Here is a 17,011-nt window from a genome sequence, read left to right as displayed (position 1 = left end):
GATCAAGGGTCTGCTTGATCAGAGTTGATTTGGGGACTAAACAACAATAGTAGCTGGTTTGTTAACTCTTTTGATACCAACCCATCTAAAATTGACCCCTTGTTCTATGACACAAATTTCTTTTTTTTAAGTGAGCTGAATTAAAACTTTCACCAGAATTTCATGTTAATTTATGTTTCAAACACTAGATTAATAATGACAAAGTAATTTTACTAAATGCTTCATTATTTTCAAAATTAATTGAAACAAAATCAGTGCATTTCAACAAAAATATGGTAATATAAGCGTTAACAAGTGTTACTATCAACTTGGAAGTGTTAGAGTTGAGAGCAAGAGGCCAGCAGTTGGTATGGTTACAGAGGCTGCTTTTCTTAAAAATGATATATAATGTGTTTACATGTCTTATGTTAAATATTCAGGCAGAAAGACTGAAGTACTTGAAGATGACCATGATTGGAATGCTAACAAAGCTTAACCATTCAAAGAAGTTGTAATGATTTTTTTTGTTTCGTTTTTCTATAAGTTATTTCATATAACTCCTTCAGAATAGTGAATTTAGAAGACTAATGCTATAACACGAATAAAATATCAATCAAAATTTCAACATTATAATAAAATAATTGAAAATTGTTCTCCACTGTACAGAGAAGATCTTAAGATGTGTTTTTAACAAAGATTTCATAAAAGCAATTGAGGGAGGTTGAAAATGTTTACCTCTTCGGTGTCCTGCTGTAGAAGAGGCTTCCGTTCTCGTTGCTGTTGCTCTTCTTGGAGAGTTCTCAACGGTTTTACTGCTTTCGACGCATGGGGGCTAATTGTGGATTTTGGTGTCGCTAAAGTGGAAATTGGAAAATAAACAGAGTCACAAACAGAAACTTCAATTAATTTACTGTAAATATTTATAAAGACCGAAAAAAAAAACAAAAAAACCACAAAGTAGAAAGAATTTCAATGTTTAAAGCTTTTAGTCTTATTTTTTTTAAATTTAAAAAAGCATATATAAATATTTTCTCCATTGATATAATCATAATATAGATAATCTAATTTGATAATGTCCATCAAATACTTAAAAATTTAGCACTGATATCCTCAAATCTAAATCATATCGATGATACTTATTCTCCGATGTTTTTTTTTTTTTCTCTGGTGACCAATTATTAAAATCAACATTGTTGATTACTAGCTTCCAATGGTTCATTGTATTTGTGATTGAAAGAGAGTATCTAAGGAGTATCTGTAAAACAAAGGAAGAGAAAATACTATAAAGTATTTTCATATGAAACACCCCGTGTTGGTGGCACATAAAAAGCACCCACTACACTCTCGGAGTGGTTGGTGTTAGGAAGGGCATCCAGCTGTTGAAACCTTGCCAGATCAAATTGGAGCCTGGCACAGCCTCCTGGCTTGCCAGTCCTCAGTCAAACCGTTCAACCTATGCCAGCATGGAAAGTGGATGTTAAACAATGATGATGATATATATACCTACAGTAAGCTTCTGCACAGTAGAGTTGAACTTAAAACCACATGGTTGAGAAGTGAACTTAATAACCCAGACTTTTCTATAATTATATGCAAATAGGGATTCCATAGGTGAGATACTGATATTCCTTACTTCATCATTGAATAATGGTATAAAATTTCGACACAAGGCTAGTTAATTTAAGATGGGGCTAAGTCGAATGCCAAAAACAAGTGCAGTGAACAATTTAGTATACATGTAGCTGTTGACCAGGTGGTAAATTTTCAGGTGAATTGTCATTCTGACTCTCTTCACTCTGAGTTCAAATACCACTGAGATCAACTTTGCCTTTCATTCATTGAGGGTCAATAAATAAAGTATCAATCTTTTACTGGTGATCGGTTCTCCTCCCTTTTTGTTTGTGCCCTCCCCCCACTTTCTAGAAGAAATTGGCTATGGTCAAACCTAGATAGGAATGAATTCCACTAGGTTTAAAAATGCCTTAGATACATCACTGTATCATGCTAGCACCCATAGAATCCATCAAGAGTTGAAGGCCTTAGGACAGAAGGTGCTTGTCATGACTTTGTTTTCGGCTTCCTCCTCCTCCTCCTCCTCCTCACTACAGTTTTTAAGGCTATAACAAAACAGTCAAGAACTGGTGGTCCTTGGAAGACCTCATTCTCATGGGAGAATATGTGGAAGAGTTACATTAGTTCCAAACCTTGAAACATGAACTAGAATTAAAAGACCTAAAAATTAGCATGGTCAAAACCAGAACTGTAACTGCTAACAGAATGAAGAAAGTTCCAGTTCCATATATAGAGTAGAAGTAGAGACTTGATAGTGTGTGTTCAGTGCAAGTGATGGTTACACATCAGCAGCAGTGGACTCACTGGTAGACTGCCAAAATCAAGAATTTGGATGTACTAAATGTATTGGAATAGTGAGCAGTAGAGACATGAAACCAAGTTCAAGAATTGTTCAGATGGTACATCATGGTACACTAGATTAGCTGGTAGATTTTGTTACCAAGGTAATCAAAGTGGTAGTGGAGTGGAGGTGACTGTAGCAAAAGACATGTGGAAAGAACCTTAAGAAATGTTGGGATCACCTCTGTTGTTAACAGGAATATTGTATAATGCAACAGAAATTCAGAATATGTATGATGCTGCATGTTAATGAAATGTGCATGAACCATTGGATAGATAATGTTTGCTTGAAAGGCAGAGAACAAGTGAACTGTAAGAAGAGCAGAGCATTAAAGACATTAACTGAAGTGCATGAGAAAAACAACTGCACCGGTTTCTATATGTGATGTATACGGACAGTGCATGCTGAGTACAAAGGCTGTATGTCCTGTCACGGTAAAAACTGATGAGAATGGAAGTTGTGAACACTGAACTTCACAAAAGAGATGACAAAGCACTATGGTGATTGGAAATGTGCTACAATGCAGATTCACATTAACATAAAAGAACAGATATTAAAATGTTTATGAATGATGTTTCAATCAGCATTGGATTAATATGCTAACATATCTGTATAGGTTATGGAGAAAATATGATACCTACGTTGAATTAAACATAGAACACATTAGACCTTTTGAAGACTAAAGATTAAAGAATTAAAAAAAAAATACATTTCTTTTTTTAAAGATCACATCAAACACACAACAAACTATTTCTTTGTATATAACAACAATTATTATTGTAAATAATGTATGAAATTAAAATGCAGACAAATGATGAGAGACAAAAATCTTGGATTGGAAAACAAGCCAATATAGATTTCAGAGTAAACATGCAAAATATCTGAAAATAAGAGAGAGAAAAAAATAAATTAAGAAAATTGAGATAATTTTGTTTCTATTAAAATATTCTTTGAGTCCTCAAAACCCTGAATATGCTTAGAGACTTAGTCTTCACATTATTATCAAATACGATCCTGCTTCCCTTAATCCTTAAATAGCAGGAAAGGGCTGCATGAATGCATATGGCAAAAAACAAAAAATATCTTTTTTAAAACTTATTTAGTCCACTCTGCTGGGTGGTTAATGTCAGGAAGGGCATCCAACCATAAAAAACCCTGCCAAAACAGACACAGAAGTCTGGTGCAGGCTCCTGACAAATCAGCTAACCCATGCCAACATGAAAGGTGGATGTTAAACGATGATGATGATGAATTTCCTTTTTAAAAAACTATGAAAATTTACAATTTCATTATTGAAAAGTGCTGTAAAATATTCACTTTCCTTTGCATATCCAGCATATGCATAAATTTATTTGAGATTTCCACATTTTTGTCAGAGAAAAATTGGTGCACTTTTCTCATCCAGAGCTAGATGAAACATCATTTCTTCTATACTATCTAGAGCATCATAATCATCATCATGATGATGAAGGAAAGTCAGAAAAAAAAAACTTCAACATAGTATAAATCTTCCACTTGTGACTTGATTTCTCCCATCAATAAGGGCCACTTACACTTAAGTGAATTTGATGAAGTAGGCACTCAAGTGTCAATTGATGAAGGATGTATCCGTGTAAAATTTTTGAAACATCAGTTGATGATACCAGCTGTTTAAGTGTTAATACTTTTACATTTAAAATCTGAGTATCATATCTGATGTCATAGGCCATGCCTTATTTCCCCTCTAAAATTGTCTCCAAAAATATCACCCTGGGTCCTACATGTGAAGTTGGGCCTATATTACATGCATTAATGGACTGAAAACTTTTCTCCCTCAATATGTACTGCTGAAACTGGGGTGCATCTAATATACACACGTATCTTTTATGCTATCAAATACGACAATTTAGTTTTAGTTAACTGCCTTGAAAATCAGCTTTTGATTTTGGAGTTTATTAATTGTACATCTATCATTCTTGTGTATGTGTTTGCAGGACTTCTTTAAGACTCAGAGCACTAACCATGAGAGTGATACTAATTCCTAAAAAGGTTGAATCTCCTATATTGTTGTCAACCCGACTTCATCTAATTAAGTATTACTAATTTCAATAGAATGAGAAACATCTCCATGAACAATATTAATTTTTCTTTTGATTAGCTTAATCTGAAGAAAAGAGCTGGGTCACTGATCTACAGTGTGGTTATGTTTCCCTTGAACAACTAACTGCAGGATATATATTTGCAGAGGGAGAAGCAAAGACCAGGGGTAGTGTTTATTGTCGGCAATGAGGAAGATAATTTTTAAAATCACTTATTGCTGATTATGCCATTTCAGAAGACAATCCAAACTCTCTATTTTACTGTTTGGTTGGATGGAACACATTGGTCAGGACATGTTGCAGTTAGTTCAGTGTTTAACAGATTTTGGTGGTGATTACAATAAATAGGTACAAGATAACTCATATGATTAAAAAAAAGTTTGTTGAGTTACTGAAATAATATTGTGTTTACTCAACTGATGATGGCTTTACATGAAAGTCAAAATAATGATGTTATTCATCATCATGATAATTTATTGTCTGTTTCCCATGCTGGCATGGGTTGTACAGTTTGACAGGAGCTGGCAAGTCAGAAGACTGCGCCAAGCTCTACTGTCTGCTTTGGCATGGATTATATGGCTGGATGTCCTTCCCAATGCCAACCACTTTGCAGTGTGTTATTAAATAAAGAAATCTAAAATAAGATGTTGACTATAGAAAGCATGTACAAGAAGTGTGAGGCTGTATGATAATGAAGAGGTACCAGCCAAAAAATGTATGGTCTGCAGAGGCTGGAGAAAAATTAGATGAGCATGACCCACTGGCATCTATATGTGACGTATATGAACAGTGAATGTTGAGTGGAAAGGTGGCATATGCTATCAAGGAGGACGTTATGAGTTTAGGCACCAGAACACTGAGGCTCACAAAACAGATGACAAAAGACTATGATAGTAAGTCTTGTTATGCTAACATAAAAGGACATTATGATGTTGAAGTTAGATGACAATCCAATCAATAGCTTATAAACAATACTTTAACATATCTGTGTAGGTTGTGGAGACAATAGGGTACACATATGTAAACTTGACCTTTTCTGGTTACAGGTGTACATCAATGGTGATGATCCTTATCGACATAGTTGAGACAAATGGGACCCAAATCATTTTTGGATTACAATCACAAAAAAGAAGATGCATTTGGTCAGGCAACCTAACAAAGTACCTATGAACTTTGCAATGTTACCACAATGAACCATTCTACTGTATGGTACCCTCATACAGTTATGCAGAGTGGTCCATTCAGATTTAATTGCTTTGACCATCTCTGTATGCAAAACATAGCCGGTGATGAAACATTCTGCCAACTCTATCAGTCTGGTAATTTGTGGTTCTCAGCTTGATGGCGAATCCCATTGATTTTCGATAAACTTGTCATATATCTAATAATGCATGGATTTAATCTCACACATCTACTTTTTCCACTCTTCCATCCTATTCTGTATCCTGCATGTTGTACCTGGAACCCACATCTTCCCCCCACTCACTTTCCAGGTGGACAAGCTGTGTATTCACATCTTCAGCAAGACATCTGCTCCTCTCCCTCTATCGTAAGTTTCTTATTTCTCCAGTTTATACCCTGCTCAACTGAGAGGGTCTTATCATGTGGGTATTTGGCAACCTCACCAGTGTTGGGGGGGCCACATAAAAAGCACCCAGTACACTCTGTTAAGTGATTGGTATCAGGCAGGGCATCCAGCTGTAGAAACCATGCCAGTATGGAAAAAAAGTATGTTAAATGATGATGAACATGCTAGTGTCATTATTAAGATAACACTAGAGTGGGAGGAGTACAAATATGTCACAATACAGATCTACTCAGTCAAAGCCAATAAAGATGATGGTTGTTCCACATAAACGAGGATGATGATGATGGAGATTCATCTGCTGACAACTGCAAAATTATGTTACTATAAGATGTGATAAGTATTAAATCTTAAGCTTCTTTATATGTAAAAATATTTTAATGACTCTCTTTTAAATTACTCTCTCCCTCCCTCTCTCTCTCTCACACACACTTTATAATTTATTTATATCTATTCAGCCATCAATTACATTTAAAAACTTTTTATCAGAGCCATTTTCTATGTCACTAATATACCGAGAAAATCACTTTATAAAAAGATAATTTTTCAGTGAAGTGTGGTATACATATAAATTCTGGAATTAATGGTGTAAAAATTGGTTGTAAAATAATAAGTTTTGGCTTCTTTCCAGAAAATATTTATAGTATTTTATGACATTATGCAATTTATATTGATGGAATATTTCTAAGCTGAGATACAATGGTTATCAGAGTATTTTCATTACTATATTGTATATGTTTGACTGTATATTGGCATTGTTGTATGATATTAATCAGAGAAACAGTATCTTTCAAATTTCTCCTAGACATAAGAGATCTTTTTTAGTTTGGGAATTGAACCTCCTTTGGGTTTGATACATTCATTGTTTCCACACTGACTGATTTGGAACAGTGATCATTGTTTCCTTCCTCATAAAAATCATCTGATCACAGTCTAATCAAAGCACCACAAAACCATTTTAACACAGAACTTCTGCCTTCCAGCCCTGGTTGGAACTCTGCCAGTTCTAAGTCGGCAACTTTTGGTAGCAAATGAATTTCATCTCTTCCCATTTCTACAGTTAAACTGGTCATTGATACCATTCACCTAAGTGTGATTGACCCTCAACATCAATCACATAGATCGATTGGTTCACTGATTGTGCTTACAACACATGGAGAAAGCCACCTGCCACCAATTACAAGACATCTATCTACCTCTGCAACACTTATAAAACTGTTATCAGACAGATTAGCTTTGCAGAATACTTCTACTCATCATCTCCCAACCAAGAATGGCTCTGTGACTAAAACACTTATTAATAAAATAATTCTATTTGTTTCCTGCTTTGCTTTCAACTCCACATTGACACAGCATAACTTTTCTTAAACTCAGCTTCTTGACTTCATCTATCTCCACTATTTACTCTGTACACATGATAACTAAATGGGAAAACTTCTATAATCGCTGATTTATCCAAAGAAACATCCCTATGCTTTTTACATCTAGCTTTTGTTTTCACCAAACTTTTCACTGTTTCTCTCTCTCTCTTTGCTATGGGTCACCTGACAGAACTGCCTCTCCTTCTCTTATCATACTTGCTCTAAACACTCCCCTGCTAAGTGTTCTCAAAACTGCATCCCTCTGGACACCAATAAATGTTGACCTAGAGAAATCTTTGAGGATCCACCACCTCAATCTATGGAAACACAAGTGTGTGTTTCATTCCCCAAACTAGCAACCTTTTAGACTGCCTTCACACATAAATTCTCAAAAGATGTTAAGAAGAAAACTGCCATAATTTTAAGTTTGAGATTCTTCATCTTGATTCTCTCTCTGACCACCAATATAATTTCCTTAGATCTAGGCCTATTAGAAACTCAGTCCATTATGTGTAGTCTCTTTGACTGACTCTATCATGAGAACATCTTAGATAAGTTGCCAAACTATAGTCTCCATACACCTCTCATCTCTTGAATCAGTATTTTCCAATTAAACTGCTCCATTGCAGCATGATTTGAGAATACTTTCTCCACAGCCACACTATCAGCTGTAGTAAACCCAAATTTTAGTTGTTTTCAACACACTTATTATACCCTAAAGACGTGCAATTATTTCTAACCATATTCATGCCTATGTAGGTGATGCTACTTTTCCACATACAATTTGGAGGACACCATGCAAAACTTGTACTGCTTCTATGATCAGATGCCTTGACAACATTCATTAATATGGATATGACAACTTAGTTTCCTGGAACAACATCAATACTCAATTATTTTACATACAAAGGAAAGAGCTTTGCACATTGAAAAGACACAAACTAAAATCCTTATAGCTGCTACAAATGCAAGGCATTACAATCTGATAATATCATACATATCAAGCTCAAATCCATAACATTGCCAAAACCGCTTCTCTTAAACTAGGTTTCATCTCAAAAGATGATCACTTACAGACCCTGTACAAAACTTAGCTACATTAGTTGGTGTTTGTTTATACACCTAAACATCCTGGTTTGCATACGAAAAATGGTTATCTAGTTGATCAGCAAATATTCCCTTATCAGCATTTGACAACCACAACCATAGATGTGTTGCTTTCTTCTCTTTATTTTTATCTACTGATACCGAATACCTAAACAGCTTCTGATCATCTGAACTAACAAGCTGCATTCTACTGCTATTTTGGATCCCCCCACAGACCTGTCTCTCCGTCACTCATCCTATGAAGTTTAATCCCTAAATGTTGCTCTAAACACCTTCCCCAAATCATTCTCCCACAAAAGCTGTATTCTTAGTCTGAGAAAACTTACCAAAGGCTATGGATGCTGCTAATACTCTTCACATTAACAATAAAATATTAAAAAAAAAAATCTTAACTGCTTGTAAAAGATTACTCCACCGATGATTTAATAAATAAACAATATAGCTTTATCATTATTATTATATACTATATTATTTAGCAGGGATCTTATGAAGTTTGGTGACAAGTCTCCTCAAATCACAAGAATCTTTCTTAGAATTTTTGCAGAATACAGGATTGCACTTTTCTGCAGGTTGACAATGCAAGACTCAATTCCAATAGGAATAATTGTCATCTTAAGTCTCACACAGTCTTCATCTTTCTGACTAGGTCCTGATATTTCTCAAGTTTTTCAATTTCTTTCTTATCTACTCTGTTGTCATAGGGAATTGCAAAGTCAATGACCTTACACTGTCTGTTTCATTTTGTGCTCTATAATCATAACTGATCTTCTTGTTTCAATAGCATGGTCAGTATTAACGGGAAAACCCAATAAAAACCCAAAGTTCTTATTCTCTATTACAATCTCTGATTTGTGTGCATATCACTTTTCTGTTATTTAAAAACCACATGCTTGGCTAACCTTCCAATGCACTCTTTTACCTACATAGTCATGCCTGCACTTTCCTAAAATCCAAGTGTTCAATCAACATTACAATGAAAGCATGCACATGTGTGGAAACAATTTTATACAGTAGAAATGGAAATCAAATTGCACTGATCTTAGGAATGTAAAACATCTTTTTCTTACCTCAAGGAATGTTTGTGATTTTTTATAGTTTATAAGAACAAGAATTGTACTTTGTAAAAATCAATCAAGGATTATTTGATGGGATTAAAACTAATTAACTTTCAATGTTTCTGGTTCTCATGAAAGCAAAAGGGAATCTTTTCTCCTTATATCTCATTATTAGAGTTTTCTGTTTAAGTATTTTGATTTTTTTAAATAACTCAGTTGATTGAGTTAACAAGGAGGGTTATTTCGACCTTCTGTAACTTATTTTCTGCTATTTTCTATAACTCACAATAAAAGTAATCCATGTTAAACTCACATATAGGTTTTCACTCAGCTCAAAGGTCTCCTTTTCCAATAAACGTGGCTAATATAATTACTCAGATCTTACTAACGTGATTAGCAATTCTTTGAGAAACTTCGAGGTCAAAAACAAAAAGAAATCTTTAATTTGCTCCGAAGTTTACAATTCCTTCCAGCCAGGATTTTATTTTACAAATTAAGACATCTTTTAAAATACGTTTATAAGTTTCCAATTTGTTATGTAAGAGGATATATATATTAAATAGATTTATTTAAAACTAGGTAGGATATGAAAGTATTTTGTTGTAAGTGAATAAACATTCCTTTAGATAATTTATAAGGCAAGCAGCATGCTCAATATAAAAATACCATGCCTGTCATCTAGATGAAATATACAAAATATATAGCATGCACATCTTAATATATATGATGTACTAAAAAGGGGGGGAAAATGATTATGACTGACAGAAGAATGAATTTGGGGATGCGTTTAAAAAAAAAAAAAAATTTAAGGGAACCACTCACGTTCTGGGGGTTTAGATATCCACTGTCCAAGTTGTCCTAGCAGAGCGTCTGTGATAACAAATATATATTTGTAGGCAGTTCTCTAGTGACTACACTAAATAATAACTTTGCAAGAAATATTTACAAAAACTTTATACTGAAGCCAAGACTATGACTTTAATGTTCATAATGATGAATTATGTAAATGTAGGAAATGTATCTGGATGTAAATCCATCACAGAGCTTGTATTTATTCAGCATGCTAAACATAATTTAAGCTAAAGTCAGGTTTATCAACAACATGTGTAGTAATTATGTTTCATCTGCAATTGCAGATATATGAAAGCATATAAAAAGTAAAATTCTCACACAAATATAAAAATGTAAAGTAAAATATTATGTAAGTATGAAAAGAATAAAAAGGAACAGTTATAGAATAGGAGAAATAACAATGAGAAAGTAAGTTATTAAAAATATTAATTACAATAATAACAACAATGTTACAGTTATTAATGATTCGAAGTAATGCATTCATGTAATTCTGTTAGAAGCAAAGAAACAAAATGATAATGATATTAAGATGAGTAAAAGAACAACGATTGACATTCCCACCCAACAACAGATTGAAATTTCATGTCATTGATGCACACTTAAAAGAGTTGAGATGGAGAGAAGAAACATTCCATGCTGGTAAACATAAGTAATAAGAAATCACATCAAAATACACCACTATTTGATACAAACACATATATAATCATTAAGTAGGGTAAATGAACAATATATGACAGTAAGATATATATATATATATACATATATAGAAATATGGTAATAATATGAATGAATTGTGAATTAAAAACCAAAACAAAAAAACCTGGGATGGTGGTGGTGGTGGTGGGTGAGAATGAACAACTACAAAAGTAATTTTCAGAAACATCACCTTGAGAGAAAAAAATTGTCGAAATTGTTGTCGAGAGACAGAACAAATGAATGATATGCTTTTCGCTTATTTTTTTTTTATAATTCCTTACTTTTTTTTTTTTTTTACATCATGCTAAAACCATGATTTTTAAATGAGTAGGATCTTCAAATTTAGATCTAAATAACTGATGTTAGTAGCTCGTTTGGAGAGAAAAGAATAATTTGTTTAATCCCTTTTGACTCTTACCTCATCCTGCAAACTGTGGTGGTGATGTTCGTCCATTAGTTTCAATCATATTATCAAAAGAAATATATTCTAGCAAGACAAAGCAGGCAAACGGATGTAGTGTCATTGCAACTCAACTCAAAATCATTGACAAAATTAACAAATATATGACAACAGAAAGAAAAGGTGCTTTACACAAAAGATTATCTAACGCCCACAGCAGATATATAGGCACCCATGTATGTGTGTATATATATATATATATATATATATATATATATATATACACATACATATATACATACATACATACATGCACACACACACACACACACACATACACTCATTAAAAGAAAAATACAAACAACAAAATGTGATTTCATTCCCTTTTCTTTCTATTAAGTGTTGCTAATAAAAAACTATGAAAAAGCAATGCTTAAATTCCCCTCTGCTACTCAGCCCAACACTTGATAAATGCTGCAACTGTTGTAGATTCCTTGTAGGTATCCACTCCTTCTTTTGGGAACTATCATGAAACCAGTAACATATTATAAATCTGTACTCTCCTCTTTCAGAGTTATCAAAGCAAAAAGGAAATATGTGAAAATAAGAACTTATCCAACAAAATATTGGGAACAACCATTGATATCTCCTCTTAATCTATATCTTCACATTAAATAACAGCAAATAACTGTCACAGGGTTGTGTTTTCAATAAAGTCTTTACAATATATCAAAATATGAGTAAAAGCTGATGACCATACAAACTAATCATTTTGAGAGGATGATTAAAACATTTTTTAGTGTCTGCATATCAAATAATATACAGCTATATTTTTTTATCAGCTGATATACAAATATATGTAATATACAAGTATTTTTGTATATTATTTTGGGGGAAAATAGGATAATCAAATTCTAAGTATTCTAGATTTAATTTGTATTTTTTTGAGTGTTCATAATTTCTGTTGAACAATATTAGTAACAGTTTTAGATAAACCAGATAAAAAGTTCCATGGGAAAGGAAGAAATTTATCCTGATATTTCTAAGAACTAAGAATAAAAGATCACAAAATGAACTTACAAACCAGTCACAAATCTTCAGAAATTTAGTAATAATATAGAAAAGATTTATCCTTTTATTGGAGAAAAAAAAAAGTTCCTCATACCAAGAGTTGTAGTACATCCAAACTAGTATGGTCAAAAAGAGACTTATTTTTGAGTTGACTGTTCAACTAATCAACTATCATTGAATTCCTTTTCAGTGAAAACACACTGAGAAGAGAATATATTATTCATCACAACTGAGATATAACAAAACAACATTCTAATTTACAACTGAAATCACAATATTCAGTGGGACCAGCTTATTGCGAAATTGGCTGCAGAAAATTGGACCGATCTGAATTTAGTGATAAATTTGTGAACGAAGCTTTATAATGTGTTTTTGTATGAGACTAATTAAATAAATCAAAGACATAGAGATCAATCAAGATCAAATCATTGGGTGGAATGACTTTCAGTAACTGAATCACAGCATAAATAAATAAAAAACCCTAGGAAACCATTATTTCAAAAGCTATCAGAAAAGTTGTAATGGAAAAAAAATTGGTAAAACTTGCTAAATATATTTGATAAGGTTCACTGACTTGTATTAGTGTAAAGTTAACTTTGAGATGGCACCATAAGTTATTGGAAGATGATAAAAGAAACTTCTTATTAAGACATTTTGTTCTTTGATTGATTGCTTGGAGGTTTGGAAATATTTTTGTTTTATTTGAGTAAATCATCTTTCTGATAGTATCACCTTTACTCTTTAACCCATTTAACACCAACCCACTCGAGAACATCCATGGTTCTATCATACACATTTCCAGTTTTAAAGTGATATAAATTAAAACCTTCCATCAAAATTTCGGGTTAATTTACATTCCAAACACTGTCTTAATAATGACAAACTTATTTTACTAAATTCTTCACTGTTTTCAAAATTAATTGAAATAAAGGTGGCATATTCCAACAGGAATATGGTATAAAATTGTTAAGTATCATAAAAAAAAATTGATTAAGGTTTTTCCTTAGCTTTGCAAAGCTAATACAGCTATTTTAGTCATCATAGCGTAGCTACAAGTCTGCTCTGATCAAGGTGACCTGTGACATATAGATAGTCGGTCAAATAAGAAGGTATGATACGCATATATATAGCACTTGATATGTCATACTTCGTTCATGGTGAGAGAAAATGCTATCCAAAATAAACATTGATAACCTAGGATGAACCTATATACATACATACATATATACACACTGCATAGAAAGCATCGGATTTAATTTTGTTGCATTGAAAAGGTAATCTCAAAATGTCAGCTCTTTTTGCTTCCCTTCAAATGGTCAATTTATCTTCTTTCACTTTCCTATTAATAAAATGTTTATTCTGTGTCTTCTAAATTGAGTATACCAATACAGAACCTGTGTTCGGAATAGAAAGTCTGTTTTACCAAGCAATGGCTAAGGATGAAATTATCCCAGTAAGGAAATTTAAACAACAAAAAAATGGTTAAAATTCATAAACTAACATTTCCACTTACACACACACACACAACGTCAAGATAACAATTTGCTCCCTAAATTCAAATGGATTCAGATTTATCATGATAATAATGATAGTAACAATGATGATGATGATGATGACCATCATTGTCTTGGTTAGCATCATCATCACTACTATTGTCATGATGATTATTGCAAACAATATGTATCAGTTTTAAATCATGGAAATGCCTAGAAAACAGCTTCTCTCCATATCCTATTACTTAACTTATTCCTAAGAACACATCAAGTCAATAAAGCCTTATATATACATATATCAAACTGTCTAGCTCATGCTAGTGTAGGTCTGACAAATTGAGATTGAAATAGGATTTTTCATGGTTGGATGCTCTTCCTGTTGCCAACCATTACCTGTTTTGCAAGCAAGGGATTTTCTATTTAAGAAAAATTCCAAAGCACAGAGCTTGAGGATGATTTGCTGATAAGAAATGTCAACAACACTAGTTGCAGCTCAGCTACAGACACTCATGTTACCTTTGTAACCATAGTTCAGCACAGATTATAAACACACACACACACACACACACAATGAGTTTCTTACAGTTTCTATTAAATTTCTCCATAAGGCATCAATAAGCCTGAAGCTATGGTGGGAGACACTTGGCCAAGGTGCAATGTAATGGGATTGAAGGACTAAATCTGAGGCCATGTCTTTGAGAAGCAACCAATTTCAATTTCATAGCCATGCCTAAACACACACACACACAATGTCAACCAGAAGCTCAAAAATATTTTCCATTCTGTATAGTTTATTTTTATGAGCAAAGAATACATAAATTCGGTTATCTCTCTCATTGCTTTGCTAAACAAACAAGCAATTCATTCAAAGAGATAGAAATTAATAAAAACACGAAGAATGGTCAAAATATTTTTCACCAAAATTACTTTCGTTTGAAATGTATTTTTTGTACAACTTGTCAAACCACGAGATAAGATGACACTATATCTTTTCACTAGAAGCAGCAGCTTTGTATACATATGTCTATATATATCTCTTATTTAGTATATATAACCAAGACATAATGTATGTATGTATGTATATTTTTCTTAGTAGAATATGAAAGCAGAAGAGTTTGTATTATATTCAGTCAGCTAGACAAATGATAACTGAAAAAATAAGACTAATAACAGTTTGGTAAAATATGAAGTAATAATTTAATTAGGTTTATTATATATTTGTGAATTCTTCAGAGGATTTTGGTTGCATTCATCTTGAATAAAAAAATAAAGAAATACTTTTCAATAATTGATATCACATACATTTTTTATTACTGCCCTCTCTCACTATGTACGTATGTGTGAGTGTGTATTATATATACATACACACACACACACACACACACACACACACACACATGCATCAAACATACAGACATAAACACACACAGAGTCTAGTATACTTGTATGTACATAGACACACTAACATACAGAAATATATTCATAACTACGTATAGATATATAAATGAAAACAAACACACACACAGACATGTGTATATATATCGTTTGTAGAAATACATAAATCTGGAGGAGAAGCACATTCTAAGATGTAGAGCAGTTAATATCATAGTAGAGTAGGCTGGTTTATGGGGCTATCCTGAGTTTTTTTGCTCATAAGGGGTTTAGTCTTATGGCATATCTTCAGACCCCAAACACTGCTGGCCTGAGGCCGCTTTAAAATATGGAGGGGGGAAATAGCCTCCTTTTTTAAGGGTAAAACCCTAGGTGATTAGCTCCCTTTGCCATTGTCCAATCTTTGACCACGCTGACATCCTTGGTGACTGCAAGATGGCAGCGTGGCCAAAGATCGATGGACAATGACAAAGGGAGATAATCACCTAGGGTTTTTACCCCCTCCATATTTTAAAGAGGTCTCAGGCTAGCAGTATTTGAGGTCTGCAGATATGCCGTAAGGCTAAACCCCTTATGAGCGAGAGACCTGGGATAACTCCATAAACCGGCCTACCCCACTATAATATATATATATATATATATATATGTATGCAGTTGCAGTCTGTCAAAGCTGCAGGCAACTCAGATTCTCATGATAGTCTTTCTATAGTAGAAATGGAAGGTTGGTTTGTCACCAAGTCAATCCTCTTGAATGGCCCTTTAAACAGGTACTCATTTTCAGTTGAGTAGACTGAGACAATGTGTACTGCAGCCTGGTTTGGAATTAAAGGTATGGCCTAATAATTGTGACCCCAACACTAACATTTATGTCACATGCTGTGTGTGTGTGTGTATTGATTTGATTTCCTTGTTGATTGAACTTTCAGGAGTTTGCTCCCTTGTTGTTTTGAAAGAAATTTTCATTTACAGTGATTACTTTTTCTTCTTGTTACAGTTGTAATTCCATTTGATTAAAAATTATGTTTGATTCATCATATTAAGAATGACACTTGCACCTAATTCTACAATGAGATATTTTTGACACTGTTGACACCACCAGATTGACTGGTAGATCCAGGTGTTGAAACCATAATGATATCAGTTTGGCAGCTGATGATGGGAATACACATTTGTTATGCTCGATTGTTAATTTCTTATATCTTAGTCTCATTATCCTGCATTGCCCTTCATTCTAGTAAAGTGGAAAGGATTTGTGGATTTATAGTTTGTGGAGATCACTTATATTGGTACTGTTTGGTTTTCTCCATAGGTAGTTATTTGTGCCAAGTTTTGGGAGTTTCTGTGGCATATGTGTGTATGCATACACACACACACACATATATATATTGGAGGTGTACTTGCCAGGCAAGTGATTTGATCTGAGACAGTATGTTGAAACTAAAACAAAAACATCATGGAAGACAGACACATATGAACCAGTCAGAAGCATACAAAAACTTCCCATAAATATTTATTATTTGGTGTCAAAA

The 17,011-nt window shown here is 33.4% G+C and overlaps 1 protein-coding gene across 1 annotated transcript in view; it reads right to left on the bottom strand.

Annotated features, from left to right (window-relative positions):
- The window catches only part of LOC106881370 (kinesin-like protein KIF13A), a 696,895-nt gene that overhangs the window by 14,596 nt on the left and 665,288 nt on the right, over window positions 1-17,011 (bottom strand). The window contains 2 exon segments of the mRNA XM_052966922.1: window positions 715-833; window positions 10,401-10,448. Coding sequence (XP_052822882.1) covers window positions 715-833; window positions 10,401-10,448 — 167 coding nt within the window.

Source organism: Octopus bimaculoides, chromosome 4 (genome assembly GCF_001194135.2).
Source record: "Octopus bimaculoides isolate UCB-OBI-ISO-001 chromosome 4, ASM119413v2, whole genome shotgun sequence".
Taxonomy (NCBI): Eukaryota; Metazoa; Mollusca; class Cephalopoda; order Octopoda; family Octopodidae; genus Octopus; species Octopus bimaculoides.
This window is presented reverse-complemented; position numbering and strand designations above follow the sequence as displayed.